This window comes from Hyperoodon ampullatus (genome assembly GCF_949752795.1).
Source record: "Hyperoodon ampullatus genome assembly, chromosome: 8".
NCBI lineage: Eukaryota > Metazoa > Chordata > Mammalia > Artiodactyla > Ziphiidae > Hyperoodon > Hyperoodon ampullatus.
In genome coordinates this window covers 97,064,340-97,083,425 of record NC_136921.1, presented here as the reverse complement: position 1 = coordinate 97,083,425, position 19,086 = coordinate 97,064,340, and the positions used below count along the sequence as shown (strand labels likewise).

The following is a 19,086-nucleotide window of genomic DNA, read 5'->3' as shown; positions in this document are numbered from 1 at the left end:
AATAAATACATATCGATCTATAATTAACTTAAATGTTAATGGACGAAATGCTCCAATCAAAAGACACAGAGTGGAAGATTGGCTAAAAAAGCAAGAACCTAAAATACACTGCCTACTAGACACACACTTTAGGGCAAAGGACAAACATAGATTGAAAGTGAGGGGACAGAAAAAGATATTTCATACAAAAGGAAATGATAAGAAAGTAAGAGTTGCAATGCTCATATCAAACAAGATAGATTTTAAAACAAAGATCATAAAGAAGGATAAGAAGGACACTATATAATGATAAAAGGATCAATACAAGAGGACCTCACACTCATCAACATACGTACACCTAATACAGTAGCACCCAAATACATAAAACAAATATTAACAGAGATAAAGGTAGAAACTGATAGGAATAAAACAGTAGTAGGAGACTTTAACACCACAGTCACATCAATGCACAGATATTCCAGACCATCAGTGAGGCAACAGAGACCCTACATAATGTAACAGAACAGCTAGACTTAATTGATATTTTCAGGACATTACATCCAAAAAAAATCAGAATACACATTCTTTCCAAGTGCACATGGAGCATTCTCTAGGACTGACCACATACTAGGGCACAAAACAAGCCTCAACAAATTTAAGAGCATAGAAATTATCTCAAGCATCTTTTCTGACCACAATGGCATGAAAGTAGAAATTAACCACAAAAAAAGAAATGAGGAAAAAACGATTACATGGAGACTGAACAACATGCTATTAAAAAACCAATGGGTCAATGATGAAATCAAAGAGGAAATTAAAAAATACCTCGGGACAAATGACAATGCAAACACAATGATACAAAATCTCTGGGATGCAGTAAAAGCAGTTCTTAGAGTGAAGTTCATAGTGATACAGGCCTTCCTCAAAAAACAAGAAAAATCTCAAATAAACAAACTAACCTACCACTAAAAAGAATTAGAAAAAGAACAACAAAAACCTAAAGTCAGCAGAAGGAAGGAAATAATAAAGATCTGAGAGGAAATAAATAAAATAGAGATTAAAAAAATTTTTAAAATCAATAAAACAAAGAGCTGGTTCTTTGAAAGGGTAAAGAAAATAGACAAACCCCTGGCCAGGCACACCAAGAAGAAAAGAAAGAGAATGCAAATAAACAAAATAAGAAATGAAAAAGGAGAAATCTCAACTGATACCACAGAAATACAAAATACTATGAACAATTATATACCAACAAATTGGACAACCTAGAAGAAATGGATAGGCTTCTAGAAACATACAGACCACCAAAACTGAATCAAGAAGAAATAGATAATTTGAAAAGACCAATCATTAAAAGTGAGGATAATCTGTAATTAAAAAACTCCATACAAACAAAAGTCCAGGACCACAGAGCGTCACAGGTGAATTCTACCAAACATACAAAGAAGAATTTATACCAACCCTTCTCAAACTGTTCCAAAAAACTGAAGAGGAGGGAACACTCCCAAGAACATTCTATGAAGCCACCATTACCCTGTTACCCAAACCAGACAAAGATACAACCAAAAAAGAAAATTACAGGCCAATATCTTTGATAAATATAGATGCAAAAAACCTCAACAAAACATTAGCAAAACGAATCTTACAACACATAAAAAAGATCATACACCACGACCAAGTGGGATCCAACCTAAATTCACAAGGATGGTTCAACATACACAACTCAATTAATATGATACACCACATAAACAAAAGAAAAGGCAAAAACCACATGATCATCTAAACAGATGCAGAAACAGCAGTTGACAAAATTCAGCATCCATTCATGATAAAAACTCTTACCAAAGTAGGTACAGAGGGAACATATCTCACGATAGTAAAAGTTATTTATGACACACCTACAGCCAATACAATACTCAACAGTGAAAAGATGAAAGCCTTCCTAAAATCTGGAACAAGACAAGGATGCCCACTCTCACCTATTCTATTCAACATAGTTTTGGAAGTCCTAGCCATAGCAATCAGACAAGAGAAAGAAATAAAACATATCCAAATTGGAAGAGGTAAAATTGTCATCATATGCAGATGATATGATACTATGTATAAATAACCCTAAAGACACCACACAAAAACTACTAGAACTGATAAATTCAGCAAGGTAGCAGGATACAAGGGTAACATACAGAGAATCAAGAAGAACTACAGTCCTGCAGCATGTGGAACAAAAACCACATTCATAGAAAGAAAGACAAAATGAAAAAGCAGTGGACTATGTACCAGATGAAAGGACAAAATAAAACGCTAGAAAAACAACTACATGAAGTGGAGACAGGCAACCTCCCAGAAAAAGAATTCAGAATAATGACAGTGAAGATGATTCAGGACCTCGGAAAAAGAATGGAGGCAAAGATCAAGAAGATGCAAGAAATGTTTAACAAAGACCTAGAAGAATTAAACAAACAAACAGAGACAAACAATACAATATCTGAAATGAATAATACACTAGAAGGAATCAATAGGAGAATAACTGAGGCAGAAGAATGGATAAGTGACCTGAAAGACAGAATGGTGGAAATCACTGCCATGGAACAGAAGAAAAAAGAATGAAAAGAAATGAAGATAGCCTAAGAGACCTCTGGGACAACATTAAATGCACCAACATTCTCATTATAGGGGTCCCAGAAGGAGGAGAGAGAGAAAGGACCCGAGAAAATATCTGAAGAGATTATAGTTGAAAACTTCCCTAACATGGGAAAGGAAATAGCCACCCAAGTCCAGGAAGCACAGAGAGTCCCAGGCAGGAGAAACGCAAGGAGAAACACGCTGAGACACATACTAATGAAACTGACAAAAATTAAAGACAAAGAAAAATGATTAAAAGCAACAAGAGAAATACGACAAATAACATACAAGGGAACTCCCATAAGGTTAACAGCTGATTTCTCAGCAGAAACTCTACAAGCCAGAAGGGAGTGCCAAGATATATTTAAAGTGATGAAAGGGAAGAACCTACAACCAAGGTTACTCTACCCGGCAAGGATCTCACTGAGATTCGACAGAGAATCCAAGGGCTTTACAGAGAAGCAAAAGCTAAGAGAATTCAGCACCACCAAACCAGCTCTACAACAAATGCTAAAGGAACTTCTTTAAGTAGGAAACACAAGAGAAGAAAAGGGCCTATAAAAACAAACCCACAACAATTAAGAAAATGGTAATAGGAACATACATATCAATAATTACCTTAAAGGTGAATGGATTAAATGTTCCAACCAAAAGACACAGGCTCGCTGAACGGATACAAAAAGAAGACCCATATATATGCTGTCTACAAGAGACCCACTTCCCTAGGGACACATACAGACTGAAAGTGAGGGGATGGAAAAAGATATTCCATGCAAATGGAAATCAAAAGAAAGCTGGTGTAGCAGTACTCATATCAGATAAAATGAGACTTTAAAAATAAAAAAGTTACAAGAGACAAGGAAGGACACTACATAATGATGAAGGGATCAATCCAAGAAGAAGATATAACAACTATAACTATAAATGTACCTAACATAGGAACACTTCAATACGTAAGGCAAATACTAACAGCTATAAAAGGTGAAATCGACAGTAACACAATAATAGTGGGGGACTTTCACACCTCACTTACACCAATGGACAGATCATCCAGACAGAAAATAAAGAAACACAATCTTTAAATGACATAACAGACCAGATAGATTTAACTGATATTTACAGGACATTCTATCCAAAAACAGCAGATTACACTTTCTTCTCAAGTGCACACGGAACATTCTCCAGGATAGATCACATCTTGGGTCACAAATCAACCCTTGGTAAATTTAAGAAAACTGAAATCATATCAAGCATCTTTTCTGAAAATGCTATGAGATTAGAAATCAATTACAGGGAAAAAAACGTAAAAAACACAAACACATGGAGGCTAAATAATACGATACTAAATAACCAAGAGATCACAGAAGAAATCAAAGAGGAAATCAAAAAATACCTAAAGACAAATGACAACAAAAACACGATGATCCAAAACCTATGGGATGCAGCAAAAGCAGTACTAAGAGAGAAGTTTATAGCAATACAATCCCACGTCAAGAAACAAGAAAAATCTCAAATTAACAATCTAACCTTACAACCTAAAGGAACTAAAGCAGCACAAACAAAACCCATAGTAGAAGGAAAGAACTCATAAAGATCAGAGCACAAATAAATGAAAGAGAAACAAAGAAAATAGGAAAGATCAATAAAACTAAAATTTGGTTCTTTGAGAAGACAGACAAAATTCATAAACCTTTAGCCAGACTCATCAAGAAAAAGAGGGAGAGGACTCAAATTAATAAAATTAGAAATGAAAAAGGAGAAGTTACAACGGACATCGCAGAAATACAAAGCATCGTAAGAGACTACTACAAGCAACTCTATGCCAATAAAATGGACAACCTGGAAGAAATGGACAAATTCTTAGAAAGGTATAACCTTCTAAGACTGAACCAGGAGGAAACAGAAAATATGGACAGACCAATCACAAGTAATGAAAGTTACACAAGTAACTGTGACTAAAAATCTTCCAAGAAACAAAAGTTCAGGACCAGATAGATGGCTTTACAGGTGAACTCTATCAAACATACAGGGAAGAGCTAACACCCATCATTCTCAAACACTTCCAAAAAATTAAGGAGGTAGGAATACTCCCAAACTCATTCTATGAGTTGGGGAAGTAAGATACCACATACCATGTTGCGTGGCCAAAAAGGAATTAAAAAAAAAGGGCAAAAGACCTAAATAGAGATTTCTCCAAAGAAGACATACAGATGGCCAATAGGCATATGAAAGATGCTCAACATGGCTAATTATTAAAGAAATGCAAATCAAAACCATGATGAGGTATCATCTCACACCAGTAAGTATGGCTATCATCAAAAAAGTCTACAAATAAATGCTGGAAAGGGTGTGGAGAAAAGGGAACCCCGCTACACTGTCGGTGGGAATGTAAACTGGTACAGTCACTATGGAAAACAGTATGGTGGTTCCTCAAGAAAAAAACCTAAAAATAGAGCTATCATATGATCCAGAAATTCCACTCCTGGGTATATATCTGGAAAAGACAAAAACTGTAATTTGAAAAGATACATGGCACCCCATTGTTCATAGCAGCACTATTCACAATAGCCAAGACATGGAAACAACCCAAGTACCCATCAACAGACAACTGGCTTAAGATGTGGTATGGATACAATGGAATATTACTCAGCCATAAAAAGAATGAAATATTGCCATTTGCAGCAACATGAATGGACCCAGAGAATATTACACTTTGTGAAGTAAGTCAGACAGAGAAAGACAAATATATGATATTATTTATATGTGGAATCTAAAAAATAATACAACTCAATCTATTTAATACAAAACAGAAACACACTTACTGACACAGGAAACAAATTTATGGTTACCAAAGGGGAGAGAGAGGGAGGAAAGGACAAATTAACAGTGTGGGATTAACAGAAACAAGCTACTTTACATGAAATAGGTAAGCAACAAACTTTACATGAAATAGATAAGCAACAAGGATTTACTGTATAGTACAAGGAATTATACCCAATATCTTGTAATAACCTATAAGGAAATATATTCCATTATTGGAATATATTCCACAAAAAAACCAAACTGAATCACTATGCTGTACACCTGAAACTAACACAATATTGTAAATATATACTTCAACTTCAAAAAAAAGGGAATAATTTTATAACCTATGTGTAAAATAATCAAAAAGAAATATTCATTAAATAAAAAAATTATAACTGGGTACAAATTGTATTTTGAAAATACATCAATTATAGAAGCATACTTAAGACTTTCACTTAATCTAAGGGTACATAATTCCAGTTACAAGATTAATAACTTCTGGGGATCTACTGTCCAGCATATAGTGATTATAGGTAACAATACTGTATAAAATACTTGAAAGCTGCTGAAAGAGTAGATCTTAAATGTTCTCGCCCCAAGAAAGAAGTGGTAAATAGGTGACAGGATGGAGGTGTTAGCTAATGTCACGGTGGTGGTCATCATTTTGCAACATGTGTTTCAAATCAACAAGTTATACATCTTAAAGTTACAGAATGTTCTATGTCAATTATATCTCAATAAACCCAGGGAAAAAAAAAGATTGTCACCTAAAAATCAAATGTCATGGTCTCTTCATCATAACAAAATAACAAATATTACCTCTTCCTTTGGAACAAAAAGTGATCAGCCAGCCAATACCAGCAGCAAACGCAGTTTGTATGGAGTTAACAAAATTTCCTTAAGAGAAAATAAAGAACATTTCTGAGCGTTTACTACTCCATAATGGAAACCGTTTTCTAAATGGGTTTTCCCTTCTAATGTCACCCATTTCCAATCCACTCTGAGTAGTTTTCAGGATTCCTAAAAATCCTCTTGAGCATATCAAATTCCTTCAACTATTTATTTTTTTAATCACATAAAATCTAAATTCACTATTTTATTAAGAAACAAATTGGCAAGTAAGGCCCCTTGTGATCTGAGCTTTGTCTACCCATTCAGCCAGCCATATTTTTCCCCAAGCCACTCTACCCATTACCCATCTTTTTGTTAGATTCATGAAATACTGCCAGCTTCCCAAATACAGTGACCTTTTAAGGCTTCCTCTTCACTTTCAAGACAGGTTATATCTGACCTCGTTCAAGAAGAATTTCCTAACCCTTCCTCCTTTCCCCACCTGAGTTCTTTCATATCCTTCATGCTTCCCTAAGCTTACCTCTATCATAATGGTTACTACACTGCATTTTAATGGTTTACTAATGGGGTCCTGGAAGGCAGGGATTATAGAGTTTATTACTACAGCCCTAGTATTTAACATAGTTTTGGAGACGTAACTGTATTCAATGAATGATATGAGCATCCCTTTAGAAGTAAATACTATCATTTCATGGGTAGTACAGATAATTTAATAACCCACCTAAAGTCACTTGATGAATTCAAAACCTAAGATTAGAAGAGTTTTTAAGCTTCAAAATTAAACTGAATACAGGCATGAATTTACTGCCTGATGTAGTATACTTATGAAAGCAATAAAACACTTGGTTTACTAAATATTTAGTTGCACTTTCAAAGTTGCCTTTTCACCTAGCCCCACTTCATACCCATGTCCTACATCAAAATTGTTTTAGTTTATGTATAAATATAGTTAATTTATTAAATGCCTACTATTTAGTAGGGCTCAGAACAAATGATACAATTCCCTTCTAAGAAGCATGGAAAAGATATTTAAAAATTTCAGTATCATGACCAGAACATTGCCACTGAAAAACTTAAAATACCAATTCAAAGTATCTTTGAAAATCAAGCAAATTATGAAAAAATTACCTGTCCATAATTCTGTCACTGTGCTTCTAACATGCTGCATGGCGAAATTCACTAAACTTTCCTTTGATCTGTCACCATGGTATTTCACTGCAGCCTATTTTTTTTGTTTATAAAAAGAGAAATGTCTTTTACTTTTTCTTTTTAAAACTCATACCAAATACCTTGATTCTCCATTATTCTGAGTAAGTAAGCTCTGTCTCTCAATAGTACAGTGTATTTCTAACTGACGTGCTAAGAATCTTGATTGCACACATTGCATGTCAGACGTGAATAATACTATTTATAATATTTTTAGTTTCACTTTTATCACTTAACACTGGGGAGAGGAAGGGAAGTCAGAACTTTACATTCAATGAGAGAAAACACCTGTAAAATACTTTGTAAATTATGAAGTACAACATGCATATTGGTTAACATTATGTTCTTTAAGATGGAAACTGAAATTGGTAAACATTTAATCTTGAAATAGAACAAAGACAAAATAATGGCACCTAAAAGTATTCACAGTATAATAAAAAATGTTTATTATGACTATAGTTAGATGGCATCTAAAATAAGACTTAAAAATCAAAAGATTCTACAAATTCACAGTGTTTTCTCTAGTATTCCCCTTGTTATAATGTTCTACCAATTAAAAAAAAATACCAATTTTATCTCTTACCATTCCAGACCTAAAAATGAAGAGACTGGGATAACTGTTCACTCCTTTCATTCGGCAAAGCATTCTATCATCGCCACAGTTAACAGCTCCAATTCGAAGCAATCCATCTACTTCTTTAGCAAAGTCTCTCCACTATGAGGAAAAAAAAAGTTTCTTCTGATAAGATCATTTATCTTTACCTGAACATTCTTCAAGCTGTACTTTCCTTTTTTTTTTTTTTTTAAATTAATTAATTATTTCTTTTTGGCTGCACTGGGTCTTTGTTGCTGCGTGCGGGCTTTCTCTAGCTGCGGAGAGAGGGGGCTACGCTTTGTTGTGGTACGCAGGCTTCCCATCGCAGTGGCTTCTCTTGTTGCGGAGCACGGGTTCTAGGCGTGCGGGCTTCAGTAGTTGTGGCTCACGTGCTCTAGAGCACAGGCTCAGTAGTTGTGGCATACTGGTTTAGTTGTTCCGTGGGTTTAGTTGTTCCGTGGCCAGGGCTTGAACCTGTGTCCCCTGCATTGGCAGGCAGATTCTTAACCACCGCACCACCAGGGAAGTCCCCAAGCTGTACTTTCTTAAAGGAGATTATGCTCAGGAAATAAAACCATATACACGTGAAAAAATATTATAGTCATTTCTGTTATAGTTACTACTAATAGAAAAAACACTCAAAATACACTCAAATTAAAAAAACACACTCAAATAACAGATCAGTTGTGAATAGTAAAACTTTAAATCAGGATGTAAAAAATACGTACTGTGGGAGCTAAATCATGGCAGTGTGAACACCCTGGGGAGTAAAAGTTCACAAACCACAGTTCTCCAGAATTAACAGCAGCATCTGAAAGCACATAAAACCAAAACAACTTAGAACAACCAAAACAACCAATTTACTAAAGGTTTGTACCTATTTTAGTTAAAAATTTTCCTTGAGATCAGAATGAAAAAAAGTCATATATTTCTCACACTGCCTTTATCATTTTCTGTATAATTTTTTCTATAAGAAGAAAACGTACTATTTCAACTGTCAAACTAACAATACCTTTTTTTTTTTTTTGACTCTTCCAAGCCCTACTTGAATAAGAAGCAACCTTGAACTGCATGATCAATGTCACCAAGAAGCTGTAAAAAGAAAGGAAGCAACAAAAGGAAGCAAGAGCCAAACCTCATGACAGTCTGTGTGGTTGAGAGAAATGAAGAGAAACAGTGAGAAGAGACTGAGATTTAAGCTCTTCTACTATCTGCAGCACTGGTTAAGCACACAGTCAATCAATTCTGACAGCTAATCCAGATTCTGAAAGAATGAAGAGACCTACACGACACAGTGAGGACTGTGGGGATTAAATCTAATCTTTGCTCTTAATAAGACATTTTCTTTGGAAAATTGTGTTATTTGAAATATTAGATCAAAGTTTTTAACAATTCAAAACATGAATACATATTTGCTAATAGATCTGAACACTACATAATATCTACCCAACAATACATTATACGTTATAATCTAATCTATAAAAAGACCTGATATAAACAAAATTTATTCATTTAAAAATTTTATCATTGTAAGGATGTGCTCTAACAGTCAAGATAAAAAAGTTAAGAAAATTTGCTTATAGAGTCTCATGTAATTCCATACGAAAATCAGTTATCAGTAATTTTTAAAGAAAATATTTTCATAAGTTATAATAAATTATACCAAGACATCAAAACATGCACACTATTCTAAATATGTGTAACTGATTCAGATTAATTAGTAACATGCACAATAATGTTCACCTACATTTCAGTTACAAGACACACAGATCTATGTGAAAAACAGTTAAACCGTACATTACAAGCAAAGTGTATACATTAGGATTTTATCAGCTGTTCTTTGGCAAAGGTTAGAAAGTCTGACAAATAGACCACTCTATCTAGGTTGTCAAAATAACTGCCATGCTGACTTAGATCAACTGGTATGAATTTAGGTAAAATCTTATATGTTCTCTGCCCCTTTCCTCTGGGACCTCTATGATGCAAATGTTAGTACATATGATATTGTCCCAGAGGTCTCTTAAACTGTCCTCATTTCTTTCTATTCTTTATTTTCCTGTTCAGCTTCAATGATTTCCACTACTGTCTTCCAGCTTGCTGATCCATTCCTCTGCATCATCTAATCTACTGTTGATTCCTTCTAGTGTATTTTTTCATTTCAGTTATTGTATTCTTCATCTGTTTGGTTGTTCTTTATATTTTCTAACTCTTTGTTCAAAAACTTCTAACTTCTCACTCTGTTCATTCAATCTTCTCCCAAATTCTTTGAACATCTTAACAATATATTTAAAGTGATGAAAGGGAAAAACCTATAACCAAGAAGACTCTACCCAGCAAGGCTTTCATTAAGATTTGAAGGACAGGGCTTTCCTGGTGGCGCAGTGGTTGAGAGTCCACCTGTCGATGCAGGGGACACGGGTTCGTGCCCCGGTCCGGGAAGATCCCACATGCTGCAGAGCAGCTAGGCCCGTGAGCCATGGCCGCTGAGCCTGCACGTCCAGAGCCTGTGCTCCGCAATGGGAGAGGCCACAACAGTGACAGGCCCACGTACCACAAAAAAAAAAAAAAAAAAAAAGATTTGAAGGATAGATCAAAAGTTTTACAGAGAAGCAAAAGTTAAAAGGTCATCACCATGAAACCAGCTTCACAAGAAATGTTACAGGGACTTACCTAAGTGAAAAAGAAAAGGCCACAACTTGAAAAATGAAAATTATGGAAGGAAAAACATCTCATTGTTAAAGTCAAATATACAATAAGGGTAGTAAATCAGCCATGTATAAAGCTAGTAGAAAGGTTAAAAGACAAAAGTAGTAAAATATATACTCAATAAATAATTAAGGAATATATAAAACAAAAAGATATAAAATATGATGTCAAAGTCAGTAAATGTGGTGGTGGAGGGAGTAAAAATGCAGGGTTGTTAAAATTAGTTAATTAGCACACGCACAGAGACTGCTACGTACAGTGTGTGGAGTAGTCAATGACTATGTAATATCTTTGTATGGTGACATGTCATAATCAGACTTACTGTAGTGATCACTTTGAAATGTACAGAAACACCAAGTCACTATGTTGTGTAACAGGAACTAACACAGTGTTGTACGTCATTACACTTCAGAAACAAACTCACAGAAAAAGAGATCAGGTTTGTGGTTACCTGAGGCAGGGGTCGGGGGGAAGGAGAGTTGGATGAAGGTGGTCAAAAGGTACAAACTTCTAGTTACGAGACAAATAAGTACTAGGGATGGAATGTACAACATCATAAATATAATCAACAATGCTGTATACCATATATAAAAGTTGTTAAGGGCAAATCCTGAGAGTTCCATTACAAGAAAACATTTTTTCCTATTTCTTTAATTTTGTATCTGTATAAGATAATGAATATTTACTAAACTTATTTTGATCACCATTTCACGATGGATGTAAGTCAAATCATGCTGTATACCTTAAACTTATACAGTGTCATATGTCAGTTATAGCTCAATAAAACTGGAAGGGAAAAAAATAATGGCATTTAATTTGACACAAAACCTTATTTGAAGTGGGAAAAAAAAATGTCTCCCATCTTGGTACTTTGTTTTCATAGACTACTTGTAACTTATTTGCCCAGTTCCCACTATTATTAAAAATATTTTTAATACTGTATTATCAAAGCTCAATGGGATGTTTTTGCATAACCCAGTGACTCAGAATAGAACAAGTATATTTCAAAATGTGATTTTCAGCTTCTAAACTATGCAACTATAGCTAATGTCTGTTAATATTTATGTGATTATAGCTAATAGCTTCTGTTAGCCTAGAAAAATGTAAAAAAAGGCAGAAGTGCTTTGGGTTCCTCTTTAATTTCTTGAGCTTGACTTCAAAAGGATGAATCTATTGTGTGGGTACTACTCAAAATGACTATTGTTAAGTGCAAGATGTTCTTTGCTTTTGCAGATACTATCCAGAACTTGTTTTAATAACTGTGTAATACCTTTCTGTGACATATAAAAAGATAATATGCATCATGTTTAATGGGAAGGATAAGAACTTCAAAGTGAAGTTTATTAGTCACATTTTTGCTTCTGTACTATAGTTGAACACTTCAGAGTTCCACTCCTGATAAAAGTGAACTATGTAATTTGGATTAACTCTTCCACTACAACTTCAGAACTGGACAAATACAAAAGACTTCTGTTGAAAGCATCAGAGAGTTACCAATGCGGAGAAGAATTACAGGGCCCAGGAATGGGAGGAGGTAGAAATCAGGGGAGCAATGTTTGCCAGGAGGTAGTTGATAGGCAAGAAACTGAGCAGAGCTTTCAATAGATTCATGAGACTGGAGGGACAAAGATGGAGTTCAGGGCACACTCAGGGTAGAGAAGGGTCATGTAAGTAAAGATGAACTGGAAGGAGACCAGTCCTGTACAAGTACAAAGCTCAGCTTTTGAATCATTTCAGTCTCTCTTTGGATAAAGCTGATCTGAGATTGTTACTGACTCTAGTCAGAAGAAAATATAACTTCTCTCTGGAGCAAGAGAACATACATAACTTAAAAATAACTCCATAATTGTTTATATAATTAGTTACACAAAAGACCAGATTAAGTAACCCAAACCAATAGAAACTACTGGTAACGGGAAGAGACCCACAACCAAGTATGCTAATGTGATATTTACATAGGCACAAGTTGATACAACTGTCCACCCTTATTTATCGTCCTCCCTCGGCTTCTTCAGCTAAAACTTAGGGATCAGCTTGTCTTAGCCTAGTTATACACAGGGTAGTATTAGAGTTCAGACTGAATAGTGGCAACTTTGCACCCAACCTATCAATGTCAGTTAATTATTTCTGAAAAACTGTCTCTAAGGTTTTGTGACTGTTAATTAATTTTGTGACTGTTAATTAAAGTTTGAACCCATGTGCAATACAACCATCAGGAAAGTCTTTCATTCTGGGTGGATTCATGGATTAGTCAGCTTGCAGGTTTTGTTCAGTTCCTCTAATTCTATCTCTAATTCCAAAGTTTTCTGGCCCACAGGACTACAAAATACTTATTGATTGCCTAGCAGATGAGAGACAATAACCACAGAAAAATCAATAGGTTCATATAACTACAGTCCAAAAAGTTATGATTCTGCAAGCTTGTGACATGGGTGTCAGTTCTACCAACAATACAAATGAATCAAATGATCCTCCATTTCCTCTGTAGAGAAGACACTCATTTTCCTTAGAGCTTGTTCAAGTGTTCACTACAAGACTTTTAACAAAATAATGTACTGAACAGCTACCTTGTAGGCCTGAACTCGCCAACATGATATACAAAGTAAGAATCCGATGCAATTCTTGCTTAGAAGGAACTGTACAGAAACAAGTGACTGTAACACATTGTTTATGATGATAACATGAGAAATTATATAAATTTATTTTGCAGCTAGTATGCCATTTTAGTTTTCTAAATTAAATGAGACTGTAACACAGCAAAATAAAACTGAAATATGATTTGAGGTAAAATATATTGGTTTGAAGTAGAAAAGAATATTTTATTACAAGTGTACAAATTTGAAAATGTAAGAATCTTTAAGGTTTTCTACAATGCAATGCAAAATGCAGAAGTATATTTTTATATCCATTTTCACACAAATCACAGATCAAATTAAATCTGCTTCCAAAAATAACCACATACTTATTCAAAACCCTAAAATATAAAAGTTCTAAAACCAGAAGTACTTCTGCAAGTTTGCAGGAAGCTCGCCTGGCATACAAACCTATCCTGAACTGATATGGGGGCTATGTGTTATTTTTACTTCTTTTATTTAGTACACACATGCATTTCACTGCATAAATATTATTTTTTTAAAAATAGTATACTGCCCCACATTCTGCTAAGAACTTTTTTATCAGTGCTAATATTTTTATTTTGTTCTCATCCAGCTTTCATCCTCTATGCATATATGTGCATACCTTTTATATGATTTGTATTATACTGCATATACAATTTTGTATTAGGCTTTTTTTTTACATAACTACTCTTAAATATAAACACTTTTTAATAATGTGAAAAAATATAGAAAAAAGAATATTGGTTCATTATTTCAAATGTGTCAATTATACACAAACACACATGTACAGAAGTTGAGGATGTTGCTAGCACTTCTAAGGTTTCATTTCCTCAACTGCCAAACGAGAGGAATAATTATTGTTGCTAATACACAGAATGTCATAAAAGTTCACTGACATAATGGAAAGAAAAGTTGATGATGACAATAAAAGAAACTATGTGAAAACCTCAACTATGGTTATAGAACATTATTTAAAATACAGTATATACCATATTACCTTGCTAAAATTTTTAAAATTTCTAAATTCTAAATACATTTGTCCTTGAGCGTTTTAGTTAGGAGATTGGTCTTGAACTAGCTTTAGAAAATCATATACCCACAAACTTACCGAATTCTCTTCTATCCAATGTTATGATTTCAGGATCATCGTCATAAATACCTATTTTGAAAAGTACATAAAATTATAGTTAAAACTTCATCATAAAAATAAATCACCACATAAAGGATGTTACTTATTTTTGTTTCAATCATCAAAAATCAGATTGTTATACTAAATCTCCAAGTGGAAGAATATGCAACACACTAAGAGAAAAGCAAAGAGTAATAATACCATTGGTGATACATTTAAAGAGTATCAAAAGACATTCAGTTTCCTGATATGGACTGTCATGGGGGGTGTGTGTCTGTGTGTGGCAGGGGGCAGGGATTCCCAATATCCACACAATGTCATCTCCACAGAAAATTTCTGTTATACGTTTTTTAAAAAAAGTTTTTATTTTGAAATAATTATAGACTTGCAGGAAATTGTAAAAACAGTTCAGAGTCCTACTTATCTTTCATCCAGCTTCCCCTAATGGTGACATACTATGTAATTTTAGTACAATATCCAAACCAGGAAATTGGCACTAGTACATTACTGTTAACTAGATCACAGACCTCATTCACTTTCAGACTGCATGTTTTTTTTTAAATGTGTTATCGTTTAAAAATATTTTGTATTGCTAAAAGTCTTATATAATTAGAATACTTGCAGAGGTAGAAGCAAACTTAAGTAAATATAAATTTTATTTATAATAATAATTAACACCAATGTGAGAAAGTTTCTCATTACTACATAAATTATCTAAATATTAGTGATGGATATATACCAGAGGTTAGTAAATATTTTAGATTTTGTGGGACATATGGTTTCTGTCACAGCTATTCAACTCTGCCCCTGAAGTATGAAAAATAATATGTAGATAAATGAACAAAACTGTATAAATAAAACTTTATTTACAAAAGCAGGTGGCAGGCTGGACTTAGTCTGTGAAATATAGATTGCTGACACCTGTTATAGACTATTAAGCTATAGTGATTATACCTGAAAATACTATTTTGAAAAGTCAGTCTTGAGAAACAAATACTCCAGATACAAACTGAAAATATTTTATTTAGTCTAAGATAAAAGCATATTTCAGTTCTCTGCCTGAATTTGAGGCTAATGAAGAGAGATTGTAAATATTATGTGTTACCCTTAAAACAATCACAAGAGAACTACTGGGTATCTGGAATGCTCCCTCTTTGCTTGACACCTGTATTTACTTTCCCCCTCCCTCAATTTCTTTAACTTATTTACTCTCTTTGCTCTTGTCTCATTTCTCATTCCTTTCAATACCTTCAACCATTATTAATCATTACTAATTAAGAAGAATGGCATTTCTACTGAAGTGACCACTATTAAAGGAAACTTTAGTCTTCCTTGGAAAATATGATGCTCTAAAAATACCGAAAGGCTTCAATATTTAACTTCTAATACAAATATTTTAAAAAATTAAATAGCAATCCTTATTTTAAAAGTATTTAACAAGATTATGACTAAAACACCTTCATATTTACAGAAATCTACATACTACTTGACTTTCCTTTTGAATTCCACTCTCATGTTATATTAAAAAGAAGGTCAATGGGGGGCTTCCCTGGTGGCTCAGTGGTTAAAAATCTGCCTGCCCATGCAGGAGACACGGGTTTGAGCCCTGGTCCGGGAAGATCCTACATGCCACAGAACTACTAAGCCCGTGCGCCACAACTACTGAGCCTGCGCTCTAGAGCCCGCGAGCCACAACTACTGAGCCCATGTGCCACAACTACTGAAGCCCGCACGCCTAGAGCCCGTGCTCCCAACAAGAAAAGCCACCACAATGAGAAGCCTGCACACCACAATGAAGAGTAGCCCCCGCTCACTGCAACCAGAGAAAAGCCCGCGTGCAGCAACAAAGACCCAATGCAACCAAAAATAAAATAAATAAAACAAAATAAATTAAAAAAAAAGGTCAAGGGGACACATGTTAACTACATAATAGTTTATACATTAGCTAAGTGGTGAAACAAAATTTTCTAAATTTACTCGAATAAACAATAATTTCATAAGGAATATCATATCATCTTACCAAAATCATAACGATAATAATTCCAGCTTTCATACTGGCCTCCTTGATTATCTGCAAGTCCCTTTTCTCCATATTTGTCATACTTTTTCCGCAGATCTTCATCTTTGAGTACTTCATATGCTCTGTTTATTTTCAAAAAATCACTATGTGCATCTGGGTTATTCTATTAAAATATATTAGATATAATATTTGTTTCAGATACACAATCAATTGATTTCACTTAATCCTGAGATTTCTGTGTGAACAGATACCAAGATAAGGAGGAGTAGTACAATATGAACTGGGTGCTCATGCATTGAAATAAAAAAGTCAAAAAGTATTTCTAAAGAACTACAATCTTAAAAAATACGAAAGTAATAGAAATGAGAATTGACGCTTCAAAAGGTTGATAGAGGTGGTCATCAAATATAAGTCACTACTTCTAAGAGATGCAACAGAAAAAACTGACTAATGAACCCTTGGAAACACTTGATATTGTAAATATTATGTGTTACCCTCAAAACAACCACAAAGAAATTTGTAGGTTATTTTTCTATTTGAGGCAAAACCCAGTACTTTAAGTAAAAAAAAGTTATGTACTCCAATCTATCAGATAATGACATAAGGACTAATATCAGAGTAACAACTCAAAACTGGATTAATACGTTTCATTTGTTACTGTTTCATAGAATTGTTTTTTGAAGAATGTTTTCATCTAAATAATACTTCGTTGTAAGTGGTCTACCATCTTTCATGTAGAAACTTAAAAGAAATAACATTCTGAAATTTTAAAGAAAAATCTGAAAAAATGAAAACCCTAAACACAATACAATGTGGATCTCAAGAAAAGATTACCAATTAACAAGAGTTTTAGAGAAATACTGATTCTATTGCTCAGCTTTATGTAATCGAAATAAAATAATCCTATTTAAAATTCTATCTAGGGACTTCCCTGGTGGCCTAATGGTTAGGATTCTAGGCTTTCACTGCAGTGGCCAGGGTTCAATCCCTGGTCAGGGATTGAATCTGTGGTGAGGTCAAAAATAAAACATAAAAAACAAAAAATAAATAAAAATAGTAAAAAAACACACAAAAAACCCCACCTGCAGTTACTGAAATTAACAGTAAAAAAAAATTCTATCTAGATATAATTAAATCTTTCTCCTTGATGAGTATCAAATCTCATTAAGAAAAAAATGAATGAGATAAATTATAAAATACCTTAAGAATTAAAACTAATAGTTTTGAAGGATTACATCATAGGATACATAATCAAATATTTATGATTGGAATTAACTGGATTTGGCTGCTCCCAAGTTTTAATTTATAATACTTTCTGACTCTGTTCTTAGACTCGCACATGGGAGAAAATAGTTAAAGTTGAAGCATACTATTATTAGCTATTACTGCCATTTTTAGCAAGACATACCCTCTAAGTTCTAAGGAAATACTTTTTTTGTTACTGTTCTAAAATACTTGATTTTAAACTACTTTACTAGGAAATCTACTGCTTTGTGATTAACATCTGTAATATAACTGTTGGAAATTAGTTTTCAAATTAAGAGAGAACTGTATTTTTGGTACTGACATTCCTTTACACTATTCTAAACTTAGAACATTTTGCTTCTTCTGTTTTTAGTAAAGAAGTTGAATTATGATTTTTGACATGTGATTGTTCTTAAGCATTTTGAGCACTTATTTAAAATAATTTTTAAAATAATTTAAATACATACCAAAACTTACTAAAACACATTAATTAGATATGTTTAAAAAGAAATTTTTACCTACCGGGTTTTTATCAGGATGTAGCTTCAATGCCAATTTCTTGAAAGCCTGTCTTATTTCTCTACTGCTTGCAGTTTTGGATACACCAAGTAAACTGTAAAAATCCTGATCTGTACCCACTAAAATGGCCATATACACTATTAGAAAACAGAGCATGACCCTTTTCAAGTCTCTGAGATAGTCATCTTTATTTAACCAGACTCCCATTGTTTTTCTTGTACAAGTTCTGACTCAAGTGAACATTAAGATAATGCCACTGGTTCCGGTTGATGTAATATGCAAATCTGAGAACTTCTGTCCACATTACTCCAAAGGTGAAACAGGTATCATGAATTTTTTCCCAAAATGTTAATCTAAAGAGAGAAAATCAGGTAGTTGAAATACATTAATAAAAAACCAAACACATCAATAACGCTATTTACTAAATAACGTGGACAGCAGTACAATCTCCAGTAAATGACAAATCATGGTGAGCGCCTCAGGCTCTGTTCTTTGGGGGCCCCCTTCACTGCTTCTGTTATCTAGGTAGCCAGATTCGTGAGATCACTCAAGGTAGCAGATAAGGGTAAAAGGTAGCTAGTGAGCTTGCAGCTTCCTAGAACTCTTTACAAACAAACAAGTGCAGCAACTTGCTCTATCAGCACCAGAACACAAGGGGGGAGAGTGGGGGGAGAGCTATTTCCTTCCATCTTCTACCCAGCTTAAGCTTGCCTCTTTTGATCTGCTTCCTTTTTGGTTATTTCTTCACCCCTTTAAGGCTATTTTCATTTCAATCAAATCTCAGTTGAAGGAA

The 19,086-nt window shown here is 34.1% G+C and overlaps 1 protein-coding gene across 1 annotated transcript in view; it reads right to left on the bottom strand.

Moving 5' to 3' along the window:
• Positions 1 to 18,500, bottom strand: part of DNAJC10 (DnaJ heat shock protein family (Hsp40) member C10) — a gene marked incomplete at its 5' end in the record, with an annotated part of 56,650 nt that extends 38,150 nt beyond the window's left edge. Inside the window, 7 exons of the mRNA XM_079710620.1 lie at positions 6,223 to 6,300; positions 7,384 to 7,477; positions 8,045 to 8,176; positions 8,785 to 8,867; positions 14,489 to 14,539; positions 16,530 to 16,692; positions 18,297 to 18,500. Coding sequence (XP_079566746.1) covers positions 6,223 to 6,300; positions 7,384 to 7,477; positions 8,045 to 8,176; positions 8,785 to 8,867; positions 14,489 to 14,539; positions 16,530 to 16,692; positions 18,297 to 18,500 — 805 coding nt within the window. The remainder of the gene's footprint in view (positions 1 to 6,222; positions 6,301 to 7,383; positions 7,478 to 8,044; positions 8,177 to 8,784; positions 8,868 to 14,488; positions 14,540 to 16,529; positions 16,693 to 18,296) is intronic.
• Positions 18,501 to 19,086: the final 586 nt, after the last annotated feature.